Genomic DNA, 26,396 nt, shown 5'->3' with positions numbered 1-26,396 from the left:
TCTCTCAAGAGACTAGCCGTAAAATAAAAAGACTTATAAAAATTAAATTAAAAAAAATGAAAAAAAAGAAAAAAAGATAGATGTACTTAAAAATGAAAGTGGGTATATCTATCAGTCTGGGGAAAAGATTTAGTGTCATTTTCTGATCACTAAAAACCCTCATTTTATTGAATGGAAGGTTTCGTCTTGACCAGATGTGCGTTTGGGAATCAGGGAAAAGAGCCAAAGAAAAAGCCTTTTAACCTCCCCCTATTTATTCTCAATCAACACTTGCCTCCAAACATGCCTTACCAAAGACAAACCCAAAAATTAAAAAAACCTTCCCTTATTTTCTCTCTCTTTCGTTTCAATTTTCGTTTGGTTGTGGGTTAAGTTGTCCATTAATTCTTAAATAAAATAATCTTTTCTATTGGACTAGTCTAATAAATACTTTTTGTTTTAAAGAAATCACTTATAATATTAAAGTGATTACTTATAATTTTAAAATAAGCACTTTTCATAGTTTTAGAGTGATTACTATATACAAATTATTGTGAGAGACGGTCTCTCCGAGAGACACATTAGATATATGGACTAAATAGCCTAATTAATACAAATTAAAGAGAAAATAGATATATAGGCTTTTTGTTTTGAGGTCATCTGTTTAAAAGTCAGAAGAATTTGCATGGAACCTCACAAAAAAAATGCTTCCAAGAAGGCATTTTGTTTGTAAGCCAAACACACCCTAAGACACTTACAATTTGGTATTATCCCATCTTTTTAGTGAAGACAAACTAGACAAGGTGGTTCAACATACTTCCAAAAGTAGATACCACTTTTATCTTTATGTGTGGACTCTCCCCTTTTAACTTGGTTTTGTCCTCTTTATTAGTCTTTATACAACTCCTAGTAATAATATTTGTCTTTATTATTTTGCTATACTTTTTAATTTAAAAATTAAATAAAAAAAATATGTCGATGTGATAAAAATTACAATTTTATAGATAGTATATATTTAAAAAAAGTAATAAAACAATCTTGGGAGAAAAATTTTAAAAATATGAGAATGGATATACCCATTTCATAAGCTATGGTTAGAAAAGTTGATACATTTTGCAAATAGTAGTAGTACAACTATTTATGAATTATTGTACTAATACAAGTTCGTCTTCATTGTACTATCGCAACTTTTATGGTATGAATATACTCATCTTCTATTTATTAATTTGATATATTTTCTCTTTTATATAAGCGTATTAAAGAAATATTCTATAAATATTATTAAAATAAAATATCGCTTACATCATCTACTTTCAATGTGTATATGTGTTATTTTCTCATGCAAAATTTTTCTTTTGTAATTCCAGTAATGATCTCGCTTTTTTTTTTACTACACAAAGATTCAAAACTACAACATTGTCCAACAAGTTAATTGGTTTTTGAATTTTTGTAAATATATACACTTTTAAATTTGTATTAATGAATTTGGCATAAAAGATTAAGGAGTAAATTTATTTTGGGAGAATAAATAATAAATGTAGTAGATGTCAAATGATATTAAAAAATGTATGAATTTAAATTAAAATTAAGAAAAAATAGTACATAATCCGACTAAGATAAAATTCGATCCTTAAAGTTAACATAAATAAATTACTTTTTCAAATGGGTTTACTTAATTAAAATCAAAAAGTTCGAAACAAGACTAAAAGATGTCTTTGAACAACTAGATCTTGATGGATCTTCATTAATAATATATAATTCTAGAGAGATTTGTTTTATAAATTTGAAATAACATATGCACTCTTATATCATTTTATTTGAATTTTATGGACATTGATGATTATTAATTCTAGAGATGTTTCATGTCTTACAAAGATATAAACAAAATTAATAATTAGCACACATAACTCATAAATTTAAGAGACATAAAAAATATAGTACATATTTTAAATATGTTTTTGTACTGATATATATATATATATATATATATATATATATATATATATATATATATATATATATATATATATATTGTATATGTATCCTTGTAAAAAAATAAAATATTACATTTTAACAACGTAAATCAAAATGTAAGTTATTTTTATTTATAATTTCCATTATATCTAACTAGTTACTGTTAAAAATATGGAATTACTTTTTTATAATTTTGTAAGACTAGTATGTTAGAATTTGTATAAGATCTTACATATATTATGACATCTATATATATATATGCATTTTTTTGTCTTTGAAGTATGATATGTAATATATGTTCATATAATAAGATTAAATAATTGTTTGAGATTTTTTTTTGAATTAAACATAAACCAGTAGCATAATGAAATATTTTCACGACAGTAATGAAAAGGATATATATTGCATTTAAATTTGTATTTTAAATAATTTACATATAAGGGGGCGTGTAAAAGTATATATTCCCTCCTATTCAGCTGAACTGTCCCATTTGACTTTTCACACTTGCCGAGACAACATTTTAACTCTTAATATCTCAAATTATGCTTAATTAAAAATTATAAAAAGTTGATATTAATAATCCTTGTATTGAGACAAATCAAACAAGATCCCATATGACTATGTTTTAACTTATAGATTAAGAGTAAAATACAAATTAAGAGTGATAAGTGAATAGTGCCAAAAAAAATGGGACAATTCAGCTGAATAGGAGGTAGTATAATATATCTTGGGGCACGACTTCAACGACAAATTTAAGTTTTTGATTGAGTTAGTTTATTACATTAATTAGTGAAAAATGTTCATGTTTGATTTTATTGAAGTATTAGATTTAATATCTAAATATATTTAATGTTAAATGTTTAATTAGGTTTAGTGAAAGAAAAATCAATGAAGCAGCAGCTGGAAGTCACTGAAAGGGAGGTTTAGCTGAAAATGCATAGTTCAAGTTTTTGTCTTTTTCAATTTGTCTTTTATGATTTTATCAAACCCAAGAAGACAAACTCTAGGAAAAAAAAGACAAATAATTTTTTTCAAAATAAAAAGAAAATCAAATTGCCAATTAAAGATTTTGACTGAGGTACAATAATACTTCTACAAAGTGTGAAATGGGAATGACCTACCTAATACCAATCCATACTAGATTTTAACTTCCTAAATTTATTGTTCTTGTATTCAGATTTTTCCATTTTTGTTCATGTGTTTAATCATATATATATATATATATAGAAGAGTAATTCAATGAGAAAGGTATTAAAAATGAGAAGGGTCAAAAGCATTCAACAAAAATCCTTCTTATTTTTCTTATTTTAAAATTCTTCTTATTTGATCATATATATATATATATATATATATATATATATTTCCTTCGTTCTCATATGATGTTCTCATTTACTTATTTTAGGGTTTTTAAAGTATTATTCAAAGTTTAAAATCTATAAATACATTTTATAAAAATTATAAAAAAATATATAATAAATTTTTGTATAACAAGACTTAAGAGTTAAGACGTATTTAACAAAATCTCACATAAACATATTCTAACTTGCAACTATGGAGGAAAACTCATAACCAACTTTCTCCTTTCCCAAATAGAATATTCCTACTAGATATTGTTAAATTTAATGCTGAAACTTGAAAGAAAATTTCACGCGATAAAGCTTTCGGGTTTGATAGACTCTTTTTTACTTAATTTTTGCCTTTTGATTTGTTGGTAAATCAAAAAGTAAAAAAATTATTTGATAAATTATTTTTTAATCAGCTGGAAAAACTGAATTTTAAGCTAAAATAAAAAGGCATCAAAAGACGGTACTTTACAAAAATAGCTCTTTTTCAAGCTTTTGGCTTGTCGAACCACATTTTCTCTAATAAACTACATCCAAAAGTCAATACCAAATTTTACGGAACATCTCTTTATATAGTTGACTTATCCAAATAGCTTGAAATACCAAAATTACTAAGAATTATTGAAAAAGAAAATGGCACTTTTACTAATAGAGGAAGTATAAAAATTTAAATGATGACTAATATTTAGTTTTATTTATTCTTTTACATAGTAAATTACACTTAATATAGAACGATTTATGTATATATTTATGCTTGGCATAAACAAATATAAGATTGTTATTTATAAGTATTTTTTGGGGGTTGGCCTTGTTTGTGGTAGATAATGAAACAAGTAGATAATGTGAGCTCCATTCCCTTCTAGTTGTGATTTATTATGAATAAAAATTAAAATAATTTATTTTGCAAAAGAAAATAAATGGGGGTTGAATTACTATGTATATATATATCAATGAAATTTATAAGAGAAATAATTTTGTACTCCAACTACATTAACTTACCAACAATATTTCAGAGATTATATGACTTTGTTCCCTATTCTGTCATGCCTTCAATTTCCATACAATTACTCCTCCTTTTTGAAAAATTTTCTAACTTTATCATGATTTATACTAACAATAATTACTTCTTTAGAGTAGTGAAATACTTAGTTGGTCACACTAAATTTACCATGAAAAATAAAGAAAAATAAAAATAAATATTGTGAGATTGTAGGAGAAATATGTAGATAAGATGAAAATATAAGTTAAATACGTCTATAAAAATTAAAGAAAAAATGTGATTTAGTTTTATAAAATTTATCTTATTTTCCTTTTTATATAGTTAGATCTATAAAGTTTGTTTCATTTTTATTTATGAATATAAAGTATAAACTACATTCTTATTTAGATTTTTATCCACATATTTAATTTATATTTTATTATTTGTTTCACTTATTTCTCTCATTTTTCATAAAACTTACTTTTTTTACTTATTTTTCTTATCACTTCATTTGTATTTGGAGATGATTCTATAAAACAAAAAGACTTCATAGGAAATTGGACAATTTACACAAAATAAATCATTGTATAATAACCTACTTTGATTGTTGCTTAATTATTTGTAATAAGCTAATAATATGTTCAATTACATTTTCTTTTCTTTTTTTTTTTGGAATTTTGAATCATGAAGTACATGGCCATCATCACCTTATACGTGTCATCTCCACTTTGTCAAGAAAGTTTTATAGCCCATTTTATAAAATCATATAAATCTCTAAATCTCATATAGAATATATATTTTCGTATTATTTACTCATAAATATATTTAGTAAATCAATTATTTATCAATAATTATTACTTTAATATTGTTAATCATTTAATGTATTACAATTTTTAAATGAACCATAAAATAAATTTAGAAAACATTGTTTTATTTTGGATTTATAGATGAGTCATTCACTAGAAATAGTTTTTCCTTCCTTTGACGATTCAAAAGTTTGAAATGAAAAGCAAAAGCCAATAGGAGTACCAATTTATACCAAGTAAAAGGTTTCAAAGCAATCATCATCACTACGTCATTGCTGATCTTATTCACAACTTTTTTTTTTTATAGAGGTGTTTGTGATCCATGATCATCCCACCTTGTTTGATCAGACGTTAGCGTTAGTTTTTTCTCAGTTGTAAAGTTAATTATTTAAGTCACCTATTAATGAGACTATTGTATTTTTCTTGAAAATTTTGTAAAAAAGAAAATGTTAAAAGGGTGAGATTATTTTTATGGGTTTTATTTTTATTTTTATTTTTATTGTTTTACAAATTGGAGCAAAAAATTGTTTAAATAAGTAGTTTTTGATTTCAGTTAGATATATTTTCGCATCTTTTATTTTCTGATTAATTTCTAAACTCAATTTTCTTACGAAATGAGCAATATATATAGAAATGAGCAAAATACATGGACTTGTTTATAAGAAAGATTATAATATCCTTGAAAGTGGGGGTTAACCACTTTTGTGGAGGATGGAACTTGAAAGACACTAATCAAATCAAGTCGAGTCGAATAAAGTTAATTTTATGAATGAACTTTGTAAAATTTTATCTGATTCTGTTTAGTGTTTTATTCATAATATCAGTCCATAAATCTAAGGAATATAAGATTTCCTTTAGCATAAAGTGAGAATTTATTTCCATTTCCAATATTTAGGGGAACAAACTCCATTTTTATATTAAAACATACTCCCTCCTATTCAGCTGAACTGTCCCATTTGACTTTTCACACTTGCCGAGGCAACATTTTAACTCTTAATATCTCAAATTATGTTTAATTAAAAATTATAAAAAGTTGATATTAATAATCCTTGTATTGAGACGAATCAAACAAGATCCCATATGACTATATTTTAACTTATAGATTAAGAGTAAAATACAAATTAAGAGTGATAAGTGAATAGTGCAAAAAAAAATGGGACAATTCAGCTGAATAGGAGATAGTATTTAATTTTATTCTTACAAGTTACAACTTATTTTTTCATAGTTTTTTATTGTATCCAAAACTTCACTTTTACAACATATAACTCTTATTAGTTATAATATTAAAAAGAAATCTCTTATTAGCTTTAAGTCATACATATTAAGTTTTATAAAATATTTTGTTTTATAAAACAATCAACCAATTATGATTTTGTAATAAAAAATAAAAAATAAAAAATAAATTGTTGGTCATGCATATGCGATGTAAATGGAAGAGTAAATGGTGGCAATGAGACAAAGCAAATTGTGTCCCATTATATAGCAAAAGTCCAAAATTTATTAGACATTTTTTAATAATTAATGATAGATATATTTTCAAGAAGATTAATTTTGTCTGATTAGGCCACCGACTATATAGAAGAGGTAATTACTTTTGTAAGCAATACTTAGGTGATTATAATGACATTTAATTAGGTGTACTTATTACATTCTCATTTGTACAACAACAATATCAACCATTATTTTTTGTTATGTAATTAGGTGGTATTAATCTATTATGTACAAATCATAATGTTGTTTGGTACTCCTTAGTCTCTCCTATTCCGATTAAATGTCTTATATTTTTGTTATTCTTATTATTTATTATTCACTTTTATTTTGTATATTATTCTCAATTTATAAAAAGTTAAAACATAAATAAGTGAAATATTATTTGATTCATCTCAATATATTTATAAAATTAATTTTTATTATTTTTAACTTAATACAAATATGTAATTAAGTATTTTTAAGATTCAATAATGAATCGACAAGTGTGTAAAATCGAATCAAATAGAGGGGAGTAGTAACTTGGAGGAATGGTAATAATAATTGTTTACTCCACTCCATTAATTGGTTTAAACACTACAACTAACTTCACCAACTTAAAATTTGATATGCAAATCAACATGTTTTTTTTTTATGAGAACTACTCCATCTTTGATGTCATTAGTGGCGAGACTTTACTCACTTAAGTGATATTTTTAAATATAATTGAATTTTGTCTCCAACATAATCGGATTTTGTCTCAGTTGGAGAATAATTAATAAATTATTACTTTTCAAAAAAGTTTGTGAGTTCTATTCTCACTTATTTTTTTCGTTTTTCTCATTCTTACCCTTTCCATCAGTTTAGTTTAGTTGAATGTTTTTTATATATAACAACAACTTCAGAGTCTTAAATTCAAAAGATACAATCTGCTATATGAATTAATATCATTTACAATTTGCAAGTCTAGATTTTTCATATCTTTTTTCACTTATGGCTCCAAGTGATCTTTGGTTTTCATCGCTTTCTTTTTAAGTCTGCCCAACTCTAATTTTATATTTTTCTTACCGGTTAGCTAATACCCCGTCTTTGCGCATGTTCAATCCATCTTAAACGAAATTCTTTCATCTTTTCCTCAATATTTGCGTCTTTTAAACTCTTTTTTATATCTTCATTTTAAATTCTATATCTCTCAAGGTATGCCTACTCATTCATTGAAGTATTCGCATTTTCGCTACTTTCATCAATAATTCTTTCTAAAAGTCCTAATATTATGATCCAATAGTAGCATCAATCTAATATTCATTCGATAAAACTTATCCATTGGCTTTACGGGCGCAACTCGATTACATAATGATTTTCATATAACGTTTTGATAATACTTATTTTTTTATATAAAAATTAAATTTCATAGTAGTACTTGTATTGTATAGTGTAGGTGTAGCATTGGTACACATATGAGGGCCATAGGAAGTTGAAGTGGGTAAGCTTGTTTCATTAAAATCCAATATTTACAGGAAGTATCCAGCTATGATTAATCAAAATTTAGCCTTCTTTTTGGGGTCTCATCATTAAAAATGACAAAAAAATCCAACGCTCCTTCTTTACTAGTAAGAGTATTTTCAAAAAAAAGAAAATATAAGAAAACAATTTAAAGAAAAAGTTTTTTATAAAAAATTTGAAAATTTTCCTTATACTCAGTCCAAAGTTTTAAACATTTCATTCTATGTGGCTGGTTGAAATTAAATGAATATAAAGTAGTTTATAATTGAGGATAAAAAGCGCAATTAATGTAAATATATTATTTTTTTTCTGAAAATTATAGAAAATATTATAGTAAAAGCAAACACTGAATATTAAATAGCCCTGAATCGCCGGCATAAAAAATTCCTAAAGGGGAATGAGCCATTGGAAACAAAACCAATAATGCAAATATATCATATAATTACTAAAATAACTTTCTCTATAAAGTACTCTAAAATAAAAATAACTTTCCAAATTTTGATTAATTAGAAACATAACCCATCAACTATAAAGAAAACTTTAGGCAATTGAAGTACTATGTTATAAATGTTGTATGACATTTCATCGATGAATTACTAGGTTCTTTTAAAAAAAACTCTAGGCAGTTCAAATCTACTACTCCTAATTTTAAAAAATTGTTAAAATCTACTATTTTGGTGTATAAATTTTTATCACAATATTATGCTCCTAATTTAATTGAAAATACATATTCTTTGAATTTACAAATAGAATATTTCGGTAGATGAGATTTAATTTGCGTATATTGATTATTTTTAACACAAAATATATATTTTATGTTAAAATTTTGAAAGAGAAATATTTCTTAAAAATAAAGAGCAAAATATATTCTCATTCATCATTAATAAAGAAATAATCAAAAAAAACTCTAATGACTTTAAATTGAAGATAAGACAATTGTAAAAATATATTGAGCTCATCATAAGAGAATTTTAATTTTAAATCGACATTTGAAAGAATGACTAACACTACATCAAAGATGACGTTACGTTTGAGCCAGTAAATTATTAACCATCATATTTTAAGCCTAGTCCATTAAAGATTAACATCTATTTATTTTATTTTTAATGCCTACTTACAGAATTCTTAATGCTTACTTACCGTATAGTTAATGCCTATTTTTAATATTTTAAATGTTTACTTATATTATTCTTAATGCCCATTTCCAATATTTTAAAAAAAATATATAATGGGCTAGCCCAATTAGAAATGATCTCTCAAAAAGACCGTCTCTTACAAGAATTTGTATAACCTAAATTTTCAAGTATGATATGTGATGTACAAGTACAACAATAGCATTTAACAAGGGGGCGTTTAGCAATTGACTGTTGGCTGTTGGCGGTTGGCTTATTTAACCAGTTAGAAATGTTGACTTTTAAGTTAGCTGAAAAGCAAGCTATTTGTAGAGATGTTTGGTAAATTTAAGTATTTGCTGTTGGCTGTTTATTAGAAAAAAAAGTGGGCCAACAAGCTAAAATCCAACCAAAAAAGCTAGCTGGAACAGTTTTTTCATTTTAGCTTAAAAGCCAGCTTTTTAGCTGCTTTAAAAGCCATTTACCACACTTGTTTAGGTTGTTTGACCAAACAATAAGCCCAAAGTCAAAAGCTAAGCTAAAAGCTATAAACTAAACACTCGGAATATTAAGAATATGCCAGATAATTTAAATTATTTAGATTATATTAAAAGAGAAAAATATGTGTGTAAAACTAAGTGATTGATTGGACATTTACATTAAAGAAATTATAACAAGGTAAAATAGGCAAACAAAAGGAAAAGTGTGACAATTTTGAATGGGCACAAAGTATTCGTTTTTAAACCCAAATGAATTGTTTGATAAATGATTTTTGGCTTAACCCTTTAGTTAGTTTTGAGTTTTGGCTTATTATTGATAAATGAAAAGACTAATTTTGTTAAATTTAATGACTTAGATTTATTAGTCTATTTTTATCTCATAAACAACTAACAACTAATACATAATTTCATCAAACATCACCGTAAATAATTATTCATCAAACTATCTTAAAAGTTAAACCACCAAAAACAAATTAAAAGTTAAAACTAACTTAAAATACTACTTTATATTTACCAATTAAAATATTCTATGGCAACATTTTTTCCTGATTTTGGGGCAATGAAAACCTTTTTGGGAAAGCAATCGCCAAAATTAAACTCCTACTAGGTTATTGCAAAGATAAAAGAAAAAACTTTCCATTACTATGTCAACCAAATAGGCAAATATTCTTCATTTTAAAACTTTTTACTTGGTTACTCTGTCCGTCCTAAGAATTTTGATATATTTCCATTTAAGTTCATCCCATAAGATTTGCTATTTTTCTATTTTTGATTAGAGCTCACACTCTCATTTTATTTTTCATTCACATTTAAATTATCTTTTTTTTTCTCATCCACACATTTCTCCCACTTTTTTCATAAATTACACTTTTATTCACTTTAATACATTTTCTTGTTATTTTTGTAACAAATGCTACATGACAAAACAAGTAAATTTTTCTTTTGAAAATAATATTTTAACTTTTATTATATTTAAGATAGAAATTCAGAATACAGAAATCATGTTTGGTTGACTGTTCAACTATAGTAAAACCAACCTATTAAGTACTTGTATTGAATTAAACACAATAAACATATAGTTCAGATAATAGTGGGACTGCAAGTGCAGCTTGAATACACAAACTTGCAGACAAAAACTTAAGTTGGATGACCAAAATGTCTTCTCATATCACATGAATGTAGTGGTGTTTTTGTTGAAACCATGTTCACCTCTTTCAAAACTGAACACTCCTAGATAAATACAACGATGTCATAATCTTAATTCCAAATTCCCGACTACAAATGCGAGAAATTTTATCCAGCTGTGAATCATCCAATATTTATCGTCAGTTGCAAGTTCGGCTGAAAAACGAGGGTTGTCAGTTGTGATATAGGTTAGTCACAAGTGTAAATCATCGTCACATCTTATATCTCGAGCCCGATTCAACACAACCCCATTAATATAACTTAATTACACTGTAAAACATTCATTTTTTAACTTAGTACAGTTGTAGGATTTTAAAAGTACAAAGGGAAAACACTACAAGGGTTCCAGGGAAAGACAGCAAATGTCTGCCAAATATGGAGCCATACTCATATAATAAGGAACATCAGCATTGAAGGCTTTCATTTCAGATAAGAGATGGATGGAATCATGGATGCAGTTGGATGAACACTAAATCGATAGAGCTGGCATAAAAACTTGAGAACATCGACCAACGTTTCTGTCAATTTCTACATTTAGAAACCTATAGAATAACAATGATATCAGCAATTTGAAAGATTAGTCAGAAAACAAACTCATTGTTATTAAAAAGGTACGGTAATGGATATTTAATAATCCAACCGTTTTAACCCCGCTTAAGTAGGAACCACTAGAAGTCTAGAATACATTGGGATAATAAAGTATAATAAGAATATTCTGAAGGATTCATCGGCATAGATGTAGTACAATTTACTGGGTCCTTGACCCAAATGAAGGCCTGCAACTAGTTTAGGGCCATCTCAGACTTGCGGGACAGATTTTAGGCCAGCATATTTTGCCCCCTCTAGATAAAGTATTTCCATACACTATGGTCTAGTTTTGTAGGGTGCATTTCGGCTGTACTCATGGAGCCAACTGAAATTGTGTAAAGATAGGCATTAAAATTTTGTAGCAACAAAAGGGTAAATCAATGCGTGAAACATGCATACATGGTGTTAAGTACTGATCAGAGGTGGATAGTGTTGAAAATATAGCCCTACAATAACATTTGAAAAAGAAAGCTGAAGATCTCAGAATGATGAAAGGTTAAAATATAGATACATACCAGATGAGATACTCGAAGCCTAGTCCCTTATAGGTTCAGTAGCGTAAAGCCGTAGACAACCATCAAGATTTGACTTGATCACATGCTCTCAATTGTGCAAGACAAACGGCAATTTTAGAACCAATATTAGCGTTATTCTTCACAAGAGCAATATCTACACGAGTCAAGGAAAAGCCAAAAGCATATTAACAAAATCAAGAACCATGAAAAAGTTTGAAAGTGTTTTTAATTAAAGAACAGCATAGTCGAATAAGACTTTGTGAAGCACAAAGCTATTAGCAATATTGAACATCGATTTTCAAAAGCACTCGATTAGAGGAAGCAGAGAAGCTCATCAGATTTGAGAGCACATCGAAGGATACTAGAAGCAAGTGAAGCTCCTCCAGTTAGTTGATTAACTCTTGAAAGCAAGAATGGGGTTTCAGCACTGCCCTTTATGTTTTGCTCCCTGAAAATATATATAAAAAAAGGGTTCCATAAGACATATCTGCAGACAGGGGATGTTTGGTATGAGAATATAAAATGTAATGGAAAGGAAAATGATAAAGAGGAGTAAGGGTAAGGGTATGGATTGTAGTTATATGTTGTTTGGTATGAAAATACAAGGGAAACTCTTAATTGATCATAGAAAGGGAATTTGTTACTTGACATAAATGGATGGTAACAAAGTAAGGGTATCCATTACCTTCAAGAAAGGGATTGGGTTAACCTAATATCATACCAAACAAATATGTGGAGTAATGGTAATTGAATCCCTTACTTAGTATTAAAAAGTTCATACCAAACACCCCTAAAAGCAACTATGAATGAATATGATAGAGCATTTCTCTAAAAATTTTCTAACCTTGCTTCAGCCAAGGCTCTCTGTATCGCAGATTCAACAAAGCTTCCTGAAGCAGAATGTTCTTTTGGAACAGGAACTGCAATTAGTATACCTGTTCTGAGATTGAGTTTTGCATTGGCTTCTGAATATCAAAAGATCACCATTGAAAATGTGAACAAACAACGAAAACACAGCAAAGGTAATCAAACTTCAAAGAGATCACGTGTAATTTGTATGGCACCTATTAAACGAGCAGCATCTTCCGGGGAGTCTATGCTACAAGAAACCTATAAAGTCGCGAGAGATTAGACCTTTAATGTATATTCATGTTTCTCAAGAGGTGGGCACTACATACAAAGATACAAGAACAGCATATTAATAATGGCTAGAAAATGCAATAAAAGCAGAACCAGAAAAATAATGAAAAGCAGACATGCAGACTCGAGTGTGATGTAAACTGAATATGTAAGCAGACATACAAACCTATGGATATGCCACAATTTTCAATTATACAGTAACTTACATGCTTTTTGGTCTTCGAGTGTGACGTAAACTGAAGATGAAAAATAGAGTAACACAAAAAGTACCTTACAACCACTTTTTTCGGTGAAGAAGGCCGGAAACTCATTGGTCCTATATCCAGCAACACACACTCCCTGAGTTTCCTGCATTAAATGAGTGGGACAAAGACTTTAAGGATTAATAGAAGCCAAGAGTTGATAAGCTATTCTGAATATTTTGAGGTTTTATCATACCAAGTACTCGAGGGTTCTAGGAATGTCAAGTATTGATTTAGCACCAGCAGAGACCACTGCTACAGGAGTCTTCCCCAGCTCAGTGAGATCAGAAGAGACATCCATGGCTACAAGGGAGATATTGAAATCAAACAAAATAAATCGATTTGTTACTGGTAACTAATAAATATGACCCCCTAACACAAATATGAACAAGAGTCGTCTTAAAAACTTTAAAAATCAATAGCTCAACAAGACCATCATCCACTTCAAACTTTGTCAAAAACGGGTGAGGATGTAAAAGAGCTCTGGACATGATAAAAGAGAATGAGTGTTAAGCAGCCAAAACCTCCATTTCTTGCATAACCAGGATTGGCTCTCACTATCTCGCACCAACAACAATCTATTATTCATCATGATCAAGCATAGAAATGTAGGATGGTGTTCAAAATACAACATTCCCTTATCACAATGTCATTTAGTGACTCCCACCTAGGCTCTCACCTAGCGGGATTTGGGGGTTGAAATGTATGCAACCTTACCCTTGTAACAACGAAAATGTTGTTTCCGATTTATTAGTAAAGGAACATCTTCTGCACCTTAACATAAGTGCACATGATTTAATGAACTGTTTTTACCATGGTCTATTATAATCCGAAACCAAAGAACTATAAATTTTTGGCCCTACCAGACTTCAAAATGCAATTTTTTTAAAAAAAAATTTCTTCATAAGGAAAATTTATTATTGAATGGAGTAAAAAGTTACATAAATTTTTAAAAAACTATGTATCATAAAACTAGGAGATCAAAATGCCATGAATCGGATACTACAACCACTACAATAATATTTGCTCAATACCTATGGCTATAAAGAAGCTTTCGAGTCTCACCCTAGGTGGATTAAAAGAAGGGTGGTTCATGGAAATGTGCGTCTTAGTTCTTATCTAGATAGCAAAGAAGGTTGTTTTCATAGACTTGTAATTGGAAACTTAATGAAATAGTAATTCTAACTGAATAAGGACAGGAACTTACTACGCCATTAATCGAAGCCTGAAACAAGCTATACTTGAAAAAAAAAAGTCAATATGTAAATGAATAAATAACAAGGATAAAGTGATGTGTGGAGAGCTTGGTTCATAGTATTCCCAAAACCAACAGCTAATCATTTCTTATGCATGATATTAGAGGAAATTATATGCAGCTATGGCTCATGTTCACAGCAGACCAATCTAGGTCATATGTGATAATTTTTTTATTCACTTATCATTGCATCAGAGAGATGGATTTACTTTGCTCTCCATGCCTGTGTACTCCCCCAATTCCTCCAGTAACAAAGACTGAAATGCCAACCTGCAATTGTACTCATAATTTTGTTATGGTATAAAGATTATAAATGACAAAGAAAACTAACTTATATGATGCACTGTTAGTAGAGAAACGCTGACCATTGAAGCAAAAAACATTGTTGCTGAGACAGTTGTAGCACCATCTCCTCGTGAAGCAACCTAAAAGTAGACATGAAATAGTTTTATAACTTGATGAAATTGGAAACAAGTTCTATGCATGCAAGTATCATAAAACAAATTGCTTATCAACAAAAAACTTAACGGGCAATGGACATTTACACTAGCATACACTTTTTTGAGCCCAATCATGAAAATGTTTCATAAAAACTGAGTGAGGGAAATTATGATCCTAGCAATTTCCATCTGGAAAACGCACTCCATGAAGCAAGAAACTTGTCACAATATTTCAGATATCCAAGTTTGAAAAGGTAAACCACGAAGTATTTCCATTGAACTCAACAACCCGCAACAATGCCAAAGCCATAATTCAAAAATATGATATCAACTACATGAACTAAAACAAATCAACATGAGAGAACATCAACATTATATTCAATTCGGCCTTATCTAATACTAATCTTAAACCAAGAAAATCAATTCCATTGATCATCCTTATATATTCTCCTCTGATCATTTTTATTTATTGTCATATGATTCTGCACATCCCAAATATTCTAGTCATTCTTCACTCTTGTGATATGGCTCATCTTCGGGTCAACTTCTACTTCTTAACTCTTCAACTTTCAACCTTCCACTTTTATAATAGTGCTTTTTCGAATAATTAATGTAAACAATTTTCACATTTTGTCAATTTTGTGACTCCAAGACCCTTTCTTAAAAAACAAAGACGAGGTAATTCAGCAAGAATTACAGTGAATCACTGTATTTCAGTGATGTGAGACATCAAGATGAGGCATATTCAGATTCCTAATTCCTAAATATTAGTAATAATTATTAAACATTAATGATACAAAATATGAAACACTTGTTCTTCTAAGAATACAGAAACAAAATTAGTGGAATTTATGTGATAAAATCACCATAACTTACCATCATCCTAATGTGGGAATACCTCTAGTACCTAGGAATGCATATAACAGCCTCACCCATACATGTGCTCATTAAGGCCAAACATTACTGGCTTAAAATAGCGGTGAAGTTATATGGAATAACATTGATAGCAAGGCAATTCACAGACTTTGATTAAACAACAAAAAGGTAAATGATAGTTTAAAGAAAGACTTAAATTGATCCAATTTAATCTGAAGCAGAAAACTTCCCCTTCGAAGTTTAGACAAATGCTTCTCCCATAATTAACTCCGAGCACAAGATCTTCTACAAATGTTATATAAACTAGATGACAGAACTGCATTATTAAGGGTATATATTTGGTTTTAGTAGAATGAATAAACATTATATGTGTGGCATCCAACTTCCATATGGAAAGTCAAAGAATAAAAGGAAACCGGTCGTACATGAAGTGATAAATGATTGACTAGCGTTCAGTCAGCGTCCATAGAGCACAATGCATGGTAATATCTAATACAAAAATAGAGCTAGGATGCAGAATTGGTGCAGCAGCATGTTCATCTACTCATCATTGAATTATCACTCATTATCCCATTCCTTTCTTCCCAAAGATGGTAGGAGCGACTTTGTGAAAGCAACTCATGAGGAAACATAGGCATGGTTAATAGCTAGGAGATTCTATGATTTGTATCACAACAGAAAAGAATCAGTAAATTATGTCCGAAGATTGCAAATTAAACAAAACCAAATGTCTTCCGCCCTAGACTACACTGACAGCCCTGCCCCACCTCACTCCTACTTGCATACACATATGAATATTATACTAAGCATTTAACGATCAGTTTCTGGTAGAAAAATATTTCCATCACTTTCATATAAATCTAAGTCTTAACACACAAAATCTTCATGAATATAATACAATACATGAGAGATTAGCATTTAGACGCTCCAGTATCAACACTTGCAAAATAAAAATTGTAGCTTCCTGATGAACATAAATGAATAGGCACCTATGATCTAACTAAGAAACAATCAAATTCATAAAAGCAGCATAATCCTCTCTTAGGAGAATGAAAGACTGAAGAAAGTGATGTAGCCTTGTAGAAAATGCTAAAAAAAATGCACAATAGACACTTACAACTGCAGCAATATCACGACGAGCAGTCTTTCGAACTTGAGCGCCTGTCTTTGCAAGCCTCTCCAACTCTTCAATTTGAAGACCTAATAATTAAAGTAGAATTGTCAACCTTAAAGACAGAAGTCTAGAGTTCAACGTTTCCAGCTTGCATGTGTCTCTGTTTCACCTCGTTATTCGATATGAACCCATAGTTTGTAATGCATATACTTCACAAGGAGAAAATATTTGTAGTTTTTAATCATTAGCAAATATAAACAAGATTAAGTAGCTTCACATTAGTCTGTCCTCAAAAACTCTTTTCTAGCACAAAGTAAGAACACCGTTGGATTAAAGGAACGAATGCAACAAAGGATACTTGAAAGAACAACGCTGATACTTCATGGTAATAGGGAAAATCTTAAAATTGAAATGGGTATTTTTTTGTTTTATATAAAAGAAAAAATGTTATGTTCTTTCAAATGACAAACATTGCAAAAGTTATGTGCAACAAAATATATAATCATGTTGAACCTTTCATTAATGCTAACAATTCCTGGTTGAATATGACCACAAATAGCTCTAATCCCGGATGAACAGAGAACATAAAAAGACATCTACATTCAGTATAGTACATGTACCCCTTTTCATAGACTGGAGTGCAAAAAAAGAGGGCAGTACACACCTATGTGTGGAACTCCTTCAAGTATAGCAATGGTTGCAGGAATAGCTCCATTATCTCTCACAATTGCCTCTATCTCCTTTGCAGTTTCCAAATTTTGAGGGTAGGGCATTCCTAATAATTCCATAAACACAAACATTCAGCAAGATCAAGGATGATTCGCAAAAGGAACTCAAAACTACGATAGTATGATAGCCCATATATATTCATTGTATCAATCACTTATATTACTCATATGATAAACATAATGGCCCTTGCTCATATATTAAACCAAAAGAAAGTAACCTTAAACATCATACTCATATTATTAGTCAACTAATCCAAGTGAGAGCTTAGCATATGTTGTGTATATGTCGCATTGCATCTCACATCAAACTGCATCTCAAGTCACCCTCATTTTGTCAAATATATGTTGTGTATAAGTCGTATTTGGGTAGTCAAATATATGTTGGGTCAGAAATCAACATTAATTAAAGCTTGGGTCGGTTATGGATCAACACACGCACCTCGGGTCAGATTTGGCTCAAAGCTTCAGTTTTTTCCATGTTAGTGAATCTTTTACAATGTTATGAATGTTGTAAATTTGCTTATTCTATTGGGTTTTGGATCAAGTTTTTTTGTAGGGTCATGTCCAGCTTCAAATCGTATTGGGTCAACTCAAAATTTCATCTAAGGTCGGCTCCAAGTCATCGACTTGGGGTTGGGTCTACGTGAAGATCAACTTCAAGTTGTGTCAATTTGTGATTGGCCAATGTGGTTTGAGTGTGAGTTGGTTACACTACGGATTCAGGGATGGGTACATTGCAATTTGGATCAAATGGGATCTCACGTAATTTGGATCAAATGGGATCTCACGTCAGTTAGAGTTGGATTCAATTCATATGGTTTAAGTTGAATTTGGGCCAATATGAGGTCAAACTTAACTATCCACATTTTCACATTGATCTAGAGTGATCATTCTCCACAGTTGCATATGGTATTTGAAATAGGTGCAGGTTAATGTTTGGCATATTTCAAGCAGGGTCAGCTTTATGACTCCTTAGATACAACAGCAACACTAGTGATTTGTTAATTCCTTACTATAGTCCTGCTGTACAATCAGATTTCATAGCCAACTCACAAATTCTTTTTGGAGTAAAACTGCAATACGTAAACTAATTCACACCAACAGAGGGAATCATTGAACTTACCATGACAAATAATAGTGGACTCCAAAGCAACAACTGCATCTCCCTTAGATAAAGCATCCGAAACTTCAGGACTTAATTTGATCAAGTCACCCTACATTTTTCCTCATCCCAAACACTGAGTGATGATACTTCATTTAACAATTCATCGGAAAATAAAACATATTACCCATGATGACATTCATTAAACAAGACTAGATTAACCAAAAACTGAATGCAATCATCGCAAAAGTGTGAAAATTGAAAAGGACTAAAGCTACGATACCTTTAAGTAATGAGAGCTTGAAAAACACGGTTCAGGTTGTATATGTCTTCTAATATTAGCAAGCCTTAAAATTGCGGCTGAATCCATTCCCGAAAGTGAGACCTTTATTGACGAGCAACGGAGAATCGATTACTAGGGTTTCTCCTTTAGTCGTTTCGTCACAAAATGCGCAATTGTTTCCTCAGAATTACCCACCCAAAAACCCGATTTCGAAAATGTACCAGCCCTAATAATCGATTTCGAGAAATTATTGTTTTATCGATTCACAGAGCATTTACAAAAATCAAATACAGATTATTGTAGCTTAATTAGATTGAATAAATCAATCAATTTCCTTCAACGGAGAATTTTACCTCTTGCAGCTTCCCGACACTTACACTTCACAGTTCACAAGTTTAGGGGCAATAATGGGTTAGGCCGTTAGTTTTGTCGAGAGACCGAGCAAGAACACAAGATATTGAGATTTACCACGTAAATAATGGTTGATTTATCAAATTGGTAAATAACTTGTTGGTGGTAAGTATTTATTGATTTATGACTTTAATGATTTTGTTTTTTTTCTTTGTTTTGATTATTTTATAAATTTTTTTTTGTCCATTTATGTGATTTACAAATAATTGTAATTAACTTAGATTTTCTATCAAATATTAGAGTACGTTAGGCATGAGACCGTTCTTGTATAAGGGTATGGGCAAGGTTGTTGCGGTGGTCTTGTGGATTAAGGGGCAAAATTAATAAAAGGAGAAAGAGGTAAATAAGAATTTAGCTCTAGATCATATGTGAAAAAATGATTTTTGCGTCAACCCAAACAAAATTTGATTCTCGTTAATTTTTTAAAGTTTAAACATGCTTAACATCACAATGTGTCCAACTTCTGATTAATTATAATAATACTAATTTAGAGAGTGTTCGGCATGCATACTAAAAAAAATAATGTTGAGGAAATTTGTTAATACAAGTAACGTTAATGGTACATATTATTGTTAATTTGTTATAGATTAGAGCAAAATAAGTATTGGTTCCAGATATTTGAAATATAGGAGTACTCAATAGCGACATTCAATAACTGAATTATAACCACAAGTTCACAAATCAAACTCCTTTCTTCTTCTCTCTTCCTCAGAAACTGTCATGGCGACGAAATTGTTATTCCCTCCCACCCTGTATACTGCATTGAAAGATCAAAAAAACCCAGAAAGCTTCCAATCAATTAGACCTTTTTCTTTCTTACCCACAAATTACTGGTCATGTTCGAATCCAAATTTCAGAAGTATTTGCTCGGTAAATTCAGCATCAATTCGTGGGGTGAAACAAGATGTTATTCAATCATCTGATTCAGAAACAGAAACAATTATTGGGTCTAATTCGTCTTCAACTGCTTCTTCTAAGTTGGTTCTTGTTGTTGGTGGCTCCGGTGGTGTTGGTAAATATAATTATTTCCCTCTTTTGCTTCATTACTTTTTAATACTTCCATCAGTTTCTAAAACTTATGTCTAAATTAAAATAGTTTGATTTTTCATGGTTATATTTGAGTTGAAATATATTCATGTAGAACCATGGTATGGTCTTATTTTATTGACTCGTTAAATTATTTGCTTTTTTTGTTCATGTGAAATTGCACTTGCTCATTATAATATTTGCCAATCAAAGGCTCATATGTGATGAGAGTGTTGAAAAATAACACATTTAATATCAGTTTAAAGATAAATAGAGGTTGACTAACATAGTGATTGATAATTCCTCCTATTTACTAACTAAAATGATTATTAGTAAACTAACTTTATTTCACTGAAAAAAAATTAATTTTTAGGAATGTTAATTTTTCTTTCCTAAATGAACCGATTAATCTGAATATATATTAAATTTAAGGTTTACTCTAAATAGAGGCTAAATTATTGTGCAAACATTATATCCAACTTCCTTCTATGAAATGAATATACGGTATACTCATACACAAACACTTTATTTATGGCATGCTCAAAATATAAGCGTCTATAATTTTTTATGAATTTATCATTATAAGATTATTCTAGATAAGATTTTAATTATTATTTTGTTAATATTGAAGTCACTTGAATAATTAAGTTGACGAATTTTTTGACGTTACATGATTTAAGAGTTTTTAACTATAAGGTTATTTATAGTTAACAACTATTTTATATTTTAGTTATTTTTTATCATAAATAAGGTATAATTAATAGCTCACTCATTTAATTTACTAAAATCAAAGTTACCTAAAAAAAATTTTCTTAAAAAACTGTATTTAAAAAAATTAAAGGTTCTAGAATTGACTTTTTTCTTACTATTATTGTTCATTAAGAAATAAAGTTTAATTAAAACTTAATGCTTCTATATTTAATTACTTAAAATTTAGGAGGGAAAGCATGATGTATAAAAGTGACATGTGTCATATTTTTTTATTGTTTTAGTATAATATATGATATGATGATATGAATATGATGATTGTTCTGTGTTGTTCATGATTCATGAAGAGTTTGGTTTTGTAAGTAATGTGCAAAATTCGGGGGAAATACAGATTTTATGTACTCTTCTAATTCATGCACTCAAATGTAGTGCATTAGTATGACTTGATAATTTTGTTATTCTTATGTCAGAGAAGAGTTGACAACACATAAATAATCTGAAGAGGTTCCATTTAGAATAGTCCATCAAGTTTATATGTTAGTTAAACTTTCTAATTTTTCATGTACAATCTCATGTGGGTTATTTTCCAATATAACCTGTATATGAAAATTTTTTGTACCAATATTAGTAGCTAGAGTCTAGAACACTGTCACATGATTCACTAATCTCCTTGCGAATCAAGAATTAAAAAAAAAGTGAATTATGATCGTTTTGGGCTTTTTAAGGCATTTTAAGCGAATTACGAATTCAAAAAGCTAAATGGCGAATCATGTTACACTTCTTGAAGTGAAGGTCAAAAGTTGTATTAGGAGCTTCTCTTACAAATGATAAAATCAAGCCAACAAAAGTAGTTTACGAACATCTTTTGGTATGATGTAAATGTTGTGACATGAATATAATGTAAAGTCAAAGATCATCAAGATAATGTTTGTAAATTTCCCATTAATAAGACTAAATCATATATGTTTGTTGTTTTTTCACCAGGGCAGATTGTCGTAGCATCGTTATTAAGTCGTGATATCAAAGTACGTCTTTTATTGCGAGATCCTGAGAAAGCAACCAAATTGTTTGGTAAACAAGATGAAGAGAAACTACAGGTTATTATATCAATATAATTGACATTAACTATGTTTCCTGTGTTGTGATATTGATGGTACTTTTCTTTCATTAATTGTCCAAATTTCAGTGACAATTTTGTGTGTATTGAAGGTTTTTTTTTAAAAAAAAAAAAACTTTGATAGGTGTTTAAGGGGGACACAAGGAACCAGGAGGATCTTGATCCGTCCATTCTTGAGGTTTGGTCTACTGATCATTTTGTGACTAAGTTCAGTTGAATTTGGACTGGTAATGTCAATAAACATTGGACAACTCTTCCTTATAGGGTGTCACACATGTTATCTGCTGCACAGGGACGACTGCTTTTCCTTCACGAAGATGGGATGGAGATAACACGCCCGAAAGAGTAGGTATGCTTCTCTTTTCTTGAATGCAGTCATGTTGATTTGTTGGGAGGTCATATAGTGTAATAGAGGTGCTGATGTTTATAGCTTATTTAACATATTCTGGAGCTATAACTATCAACTTAAGCTTTTGGTTAAGATAGTTTCTTGACATGGTAATATGGTATCCAAAGCCAACGTGGCGGAAGGTCAGTGGTTCGAATCTTATCCATCTTTCATTTCTAAAGGAATATTTCGGGCATGGTGGTAGCCCTGAGATGTGTCATACACTTTATCAGATGTATCATGTAGAAGACTTGTTTTTGTTAAGAGTATATAATGTATCTTAGGGCTTCAACCATCAGCTTAAGCTTTAGCTCGGATACCATGTCAAGAAACCGACTCAACCAAAAGCTTAAGGTGATAGTTGAGGCCCCAAGATATGTTATATACTCTAACAATTTTTATGTTGCAACTTGCATAGATAATTTGGTTACACCCATCTGATCTTTGTGTTAAATGGTTACTTCCGTATGCTATTCTGAAGATTGGGATGGATTGAGAAACCTGATATCAATATTACCATCGACTCTGAAAAGATTTGTTCTTGTTTCATCAATCGGAGTGACCAAGTTTGATGAACTACCATGGAAGTATGATTTCTTCACTTATACATAGTTTGATAATTGTCTAATCAAATGTGATTAAACTATTTAATGGGTTAGCCTTATCGATTTTTCTGATGTTCGTCCTGCAGTATTATGAATCTTTTTGGTGTTCTGAAGTATAAAAAGAAAGGAGAGGATTTTCTTCGTGATTCTGGAATCCCTTATACAATAATCAGGTTCGATTGAGATTACTTGATGATTTTATTCGAATTATACTTGTTGAGATAAAATGAATGACGATGGAGGTTTAATACATAACCGAGCTTTATCAAATGGTCGTCTTAAATAGTTAGTAGACTTCCACAATATTATGCATTATGCACTCTATAGCAGATAATTTGTAGTTAGTGTGCATCTTTGATCTCTTACTAAATTTGCTTTTAAACTAGAGCTGGGAGGTTGACTGATGGCCCATATACCTCTTATGATCTCAATACCTTGCTTAGAGCAACGGCTGGGGAGCGTCGTGCTGTCCTCTTAGGTCAAGGTATGCTGATTCGTACCTTCAATGCCATGTTTTGCTAGCTTTTAAAGTCTCGAAAGCCTCGCTTAGGTGGGAGTCACTTGATGTGATTCGGCATTGTTGTAATTGATGTCTTTGGGAGTCTCGAAAGCCATATAGTTAACAACAAGATATATGCCGAGTGTTATGCTTCCTCCTCGAGTCCTACATTTAAACATCTCTTTTCTTTCGACATTTTTTCTTTACTTCACTTGTCCGCTGATGTTTTTTCGAATGGAATTCAGGAGATAAACTCGTGGGAGAGGTAAGCAGACTCGTTGTTGCTGAGGCTTGTATACAGTCGCTAGATATCGAATCCACAAAAGGGGAGATTTTTGAAATAAACTCGGTTAAGGTGATACATTGATTTAATTTAACATTCTTTGTTAGTTTTCATAGAAGCATTATATTCATATACTCATTGGCCGCTAAGCAAAATTTTATATGAGACGGTTTCATAATAACTTATAATGAAACCAACATACTTTTTATTCTTAAAACGATGCCTTTTGAAACTTTTTGTGATAACCCTAACATATAGTAACTTGAGCTTTGTTCATTCACCTTAGAAAAATTAAGCTAGATGTGGGCAACAAGTTTTTTTTGTTCTAGTGATTACTGAAATTCTGATAAAACTAAATAAGTTCAGTCATTACGATAAATAATATGTATGTAAGTACTTTATCACGCCCTTTACACGATAGTTTTTTGGGTTAGAAGTATGGATGCACCAGAAACCCTCTTCGTCCTTGGCACTTAATATTGCACTTGAAGTGAGGTATTTTTAAGATTCGTGCCTATTACCTTAGCATGTGATACCATGTTAAGAAACCAATAACTAACTAAAAGGTTAAACCAACGGTTAAATGGTTGTAACCCATGGGTCATAATATGTTATATGTCTGTCTGTCAGCTTAGGATCACATAAGACACTCTTTTGCATACATTATCTGGTTATGTTTGGTTGAGAATGTTGCATTTTGCAGGGAGATGGACCAAGCAGTGATCCACAGAAGTGGAAAGAACTGTTCGATGCTGCTCGGACAAAGTAACGAGTAACGAGTAACGAGTAACGACTAGCGGATACTGCAGCCTGGTGTCAAAAAGAAGTGTTGCAGCTTGCTTGATACTCCCCCCTATGCAGCAGAAGAAGGCTGATGTTCTTATTGAGTTTCTGTGTTGAATCATTTCTGTTTGTCTTTTGATGTTGTTTGTATAGCTTCTTATAGTCAATGTATATGCATATATGTATGTACTATAGTCATCAAAAGCATTTCTAGCATTTAGGAAAGTCTACTTTTGTGAAATTTCCAGAATAAAGTGGTCTATTTTCTATAGAAGCATGAAAAAAAATCTAAAGTTACCAGAACTGTGATGAATATTGGTGGGGCCCAATGTAGAATTTTAGACATGGGGTCATGAAAATGATGAAACTAAAAAATATATTCAAAATTGTATATTTTTGTTAATTACTTCCGCGTTTTCATTGATATTGTTACTGAAATGACATATCGTGAAAAAAGTTATTATAGTAACAATCTCAGTAAAACAGATAAATAATTTAAATGTAGCATTTAAATATTTATTCGTAGTTGTATATTGAAGAAAATAAAATGAGAATCAAACAAATGTCCTTTATACTAAATCAACAATTATAATTTTAAGATGTGTTTCTTATTTAAATGCATTATAATATTTAGGATTCGTGATTTATAGTGATACGGAGATTGATTAGATGTAATAATAAACTAAATTCAAGTTGGATGGTTTAAATAGAGAGCGAACACTATGGTGTTGTATGATAGCCATAGGACCTTTATGACTAGATTAGAAGGTGAATTTTATCGATTTGCATTTTAACATGCCTTTTTATATTGAACGATGGTTAGTTAAGAAGATTTATGGCATACGATGAAAATAGTAGAGATGTGATTGGATAAGGTGGATGGGCGGACAACTGAAAATTAAATGGCCAAGTTTGAGAAGTTGATGGTATACTGAAAGTTGATATAGTTTTTTATACTCATTGTTACTTGTTTGTGTCACTACCTGGTAAATTAGGTTTATTAACTATTAGTAATGAAGTGATGTATTAAGGTTTAAGATTGTCACTTGTACACAAATCTAAGTATCACATTGTCACTTATTTCAAATTATACACCTATATGCATAAAAATAAAGCGTCATTATACATTTTAGGGTTTACTATTACTATATAAGTTTAAATATCATAACTGGATTAGCATTTAAATCTATCGAATTTTGTATAAATTTCCATTTTTAGATATGATTTGAACCTAACTAAGCAAATAAGCACAATTTGATCACTCATTGAATGATGTCAACAAAGCAAGGAATCACAAAGCAAAGTCATAGAGGTAAAAACGTTAAAAAATAAAAAATAAAAATTTACGGGTTTGAATGAATCACTATCACTGATAGAGAGAGCTTATAAGGACAACAATAGTGGAAAGGAGAACTCCGGATGAAAAAAAGGAGAACAATAGAGTG

General features: G+C 30.0%; 2 protein-coding genes across 4 annotated transcripts; one reads left to right on the top strand and one right to left on the bottom strand.

The window, feature by feature from the left end:
- Positions 1 to 11,040: 11,040 nt before the first annotated feature.
- On the bottom strand, positions 11,041 to 19,649 carry LOC130796766 (pseudouridine-5'-phosphate glycosidase). Of its 2 annotated transcripts, XM_057659147.1 has the most exons (14): positions 19,485 to 19,649; positions 19,132 to 19,357; positions 18,870 to 18,960; positions 17,683 to 17,793; positions 17,022 to 17,104; positions 14,954 to 15,013; positions 14,798 to 14,858; positions 13,530 to 13,636; positions 13,362 to 13,439; positions 13,016 to 13,061; positions 12,796 to 12,916; positions 12,314 to 12,399; positions 11,952 to 12,105; positions 11,041 to 11,390 (listed from the first exon to the last, which is right to left on the bottom strand). In XM_057659147.1, exons 2-13 carry the CDS (start codon positions 19,216 to 19,218, stop codon positions 12,014 to 12,016), a joined length of 1,023 nt encoding a protein of 340 aa, XP_057515130.1. In that variant the 5' UTR covers positions 19,219 to 19,357; positions 19,485 to 19,649; the 3' UTR covers positions 11,041 to 11,390; positions 11,952 to 12,013. The 2 variants fall into 2 exon arrangements, with proteins under 2 accessions (XP_057515130.1, XP_057515131.1); XM_057659148.1 differs by having other exon boundaries at positions 18,870 to 18,997; positions 19,132 to 19,594.
- A 493-nt stretch (positions 19,650 to 20,142) lies between these two features.
- LOC130796886 (uncharacterized protein At5g02240) lies at positions 20,143 to 25,248 on the top strand. 2 transcript variants are annotated; one of them, XM_057659306.1, is made up of 9 exons: positions 20,143 to 20,554; positions 22,261 to 22,373; positions 22,518 to 22,571; positions 22,658 to 22,742; positions 23,263 to 23,368; positions 23,473 to 23,559; positions 23,773 to 23,870; positions 24,131 to 24,240; positions 24,872 to 25,248. In XM_057659306.1, exons 1-9 carry the CDS (start codon positions 20,263 to 20,265, stop codon positions 24,935 to 24,937), a joined length of 1,011 nt encoding a protein of 336 aa, XP_057515289.1. In that variant the 5' UTR covers positions 20,143 to 20,262; the 3' UTR covers positions 24,938 to 25,248. The 2 variants fall into 2 exon arrangements, with proteins under 2 accessions (XP_057515289.1, XP_057515290.1); XM_057659307.1 differs by having other exon boundaries at positions 20,191 to 20,554; positions 22,266 to 22,373.
- Positions 25,249 to 26,396: the final 1,148 nt, after the last annotated feature.

Source organism: Amaranthus tricolor, chromosome 12 (genome assembly GCF_026212465.1).
Source record: "Amaranthus tricolor cultivar Red isolate AtriRed21 chromosome 12, ASM2621246v1, whole genome shotgun sequence".
NCBI lineage: Eukaryota > Viridiplantae > Streptophyta > Magnoliopsida > Caryophyllales > Amaranthaceae > Amaranthus > Amaranthus tricolor.
This window is presented reverse-complemented; position numbering and strand designations above follow the sequence as displayed.

What these genes read in the sequence shown, in the direction of transcription:
- LOC130796886 (XM_057659306.1), top strand. Translation starts at nt 20,263, where the DNA reads ATGGCGACGAAATTGTTATTCCCTCCCACCCTGTATACTGCATTGAAA. An exon ending in ATCCCTTATACAATAATCAG is followed by an intron (nt 23,560 to 23,772) that starts GTTCGATTGAGA and finishes CTTTTAAACTAG; the next exon opens with AGCTGGGAGGTTGACTGATG. An exon ending in TGCTGTCCTCTTAGGTCAAG is followed by an intron (nt 23,871 to 24,130) that starts GTATGCTGATTC and finishes AATGGAATTCAG; the next exon opens with GAGATAAACTCGTGGGAGAG.
- LOC130796766 (XM_057659147.1), bottom strand. Translation starts at nt 19,218, where the DNA reads ATGGATTCAGCCGCAATTTTAAGGCTTGCTAATATTAGAAGACATATA. An exon ending in TGAAGGAGTTCCACACATAG is followed by an intron (nt 17,105 to 17,682) that starts GTGTGTACTGCC and finishes TTTAATTATTAG; the next exon opens with GTCTTCAAATTGAAGAGTTG. An exon ending in AGGAGCTTCACTTGCTTCTA is followed by an intron (nt 12,106 to 12,313) that starts GTATCCTTCGAT and finishes TGACTCGTGTAG; the next exon opens with ATATTGCTCTTGTGAAGAAT.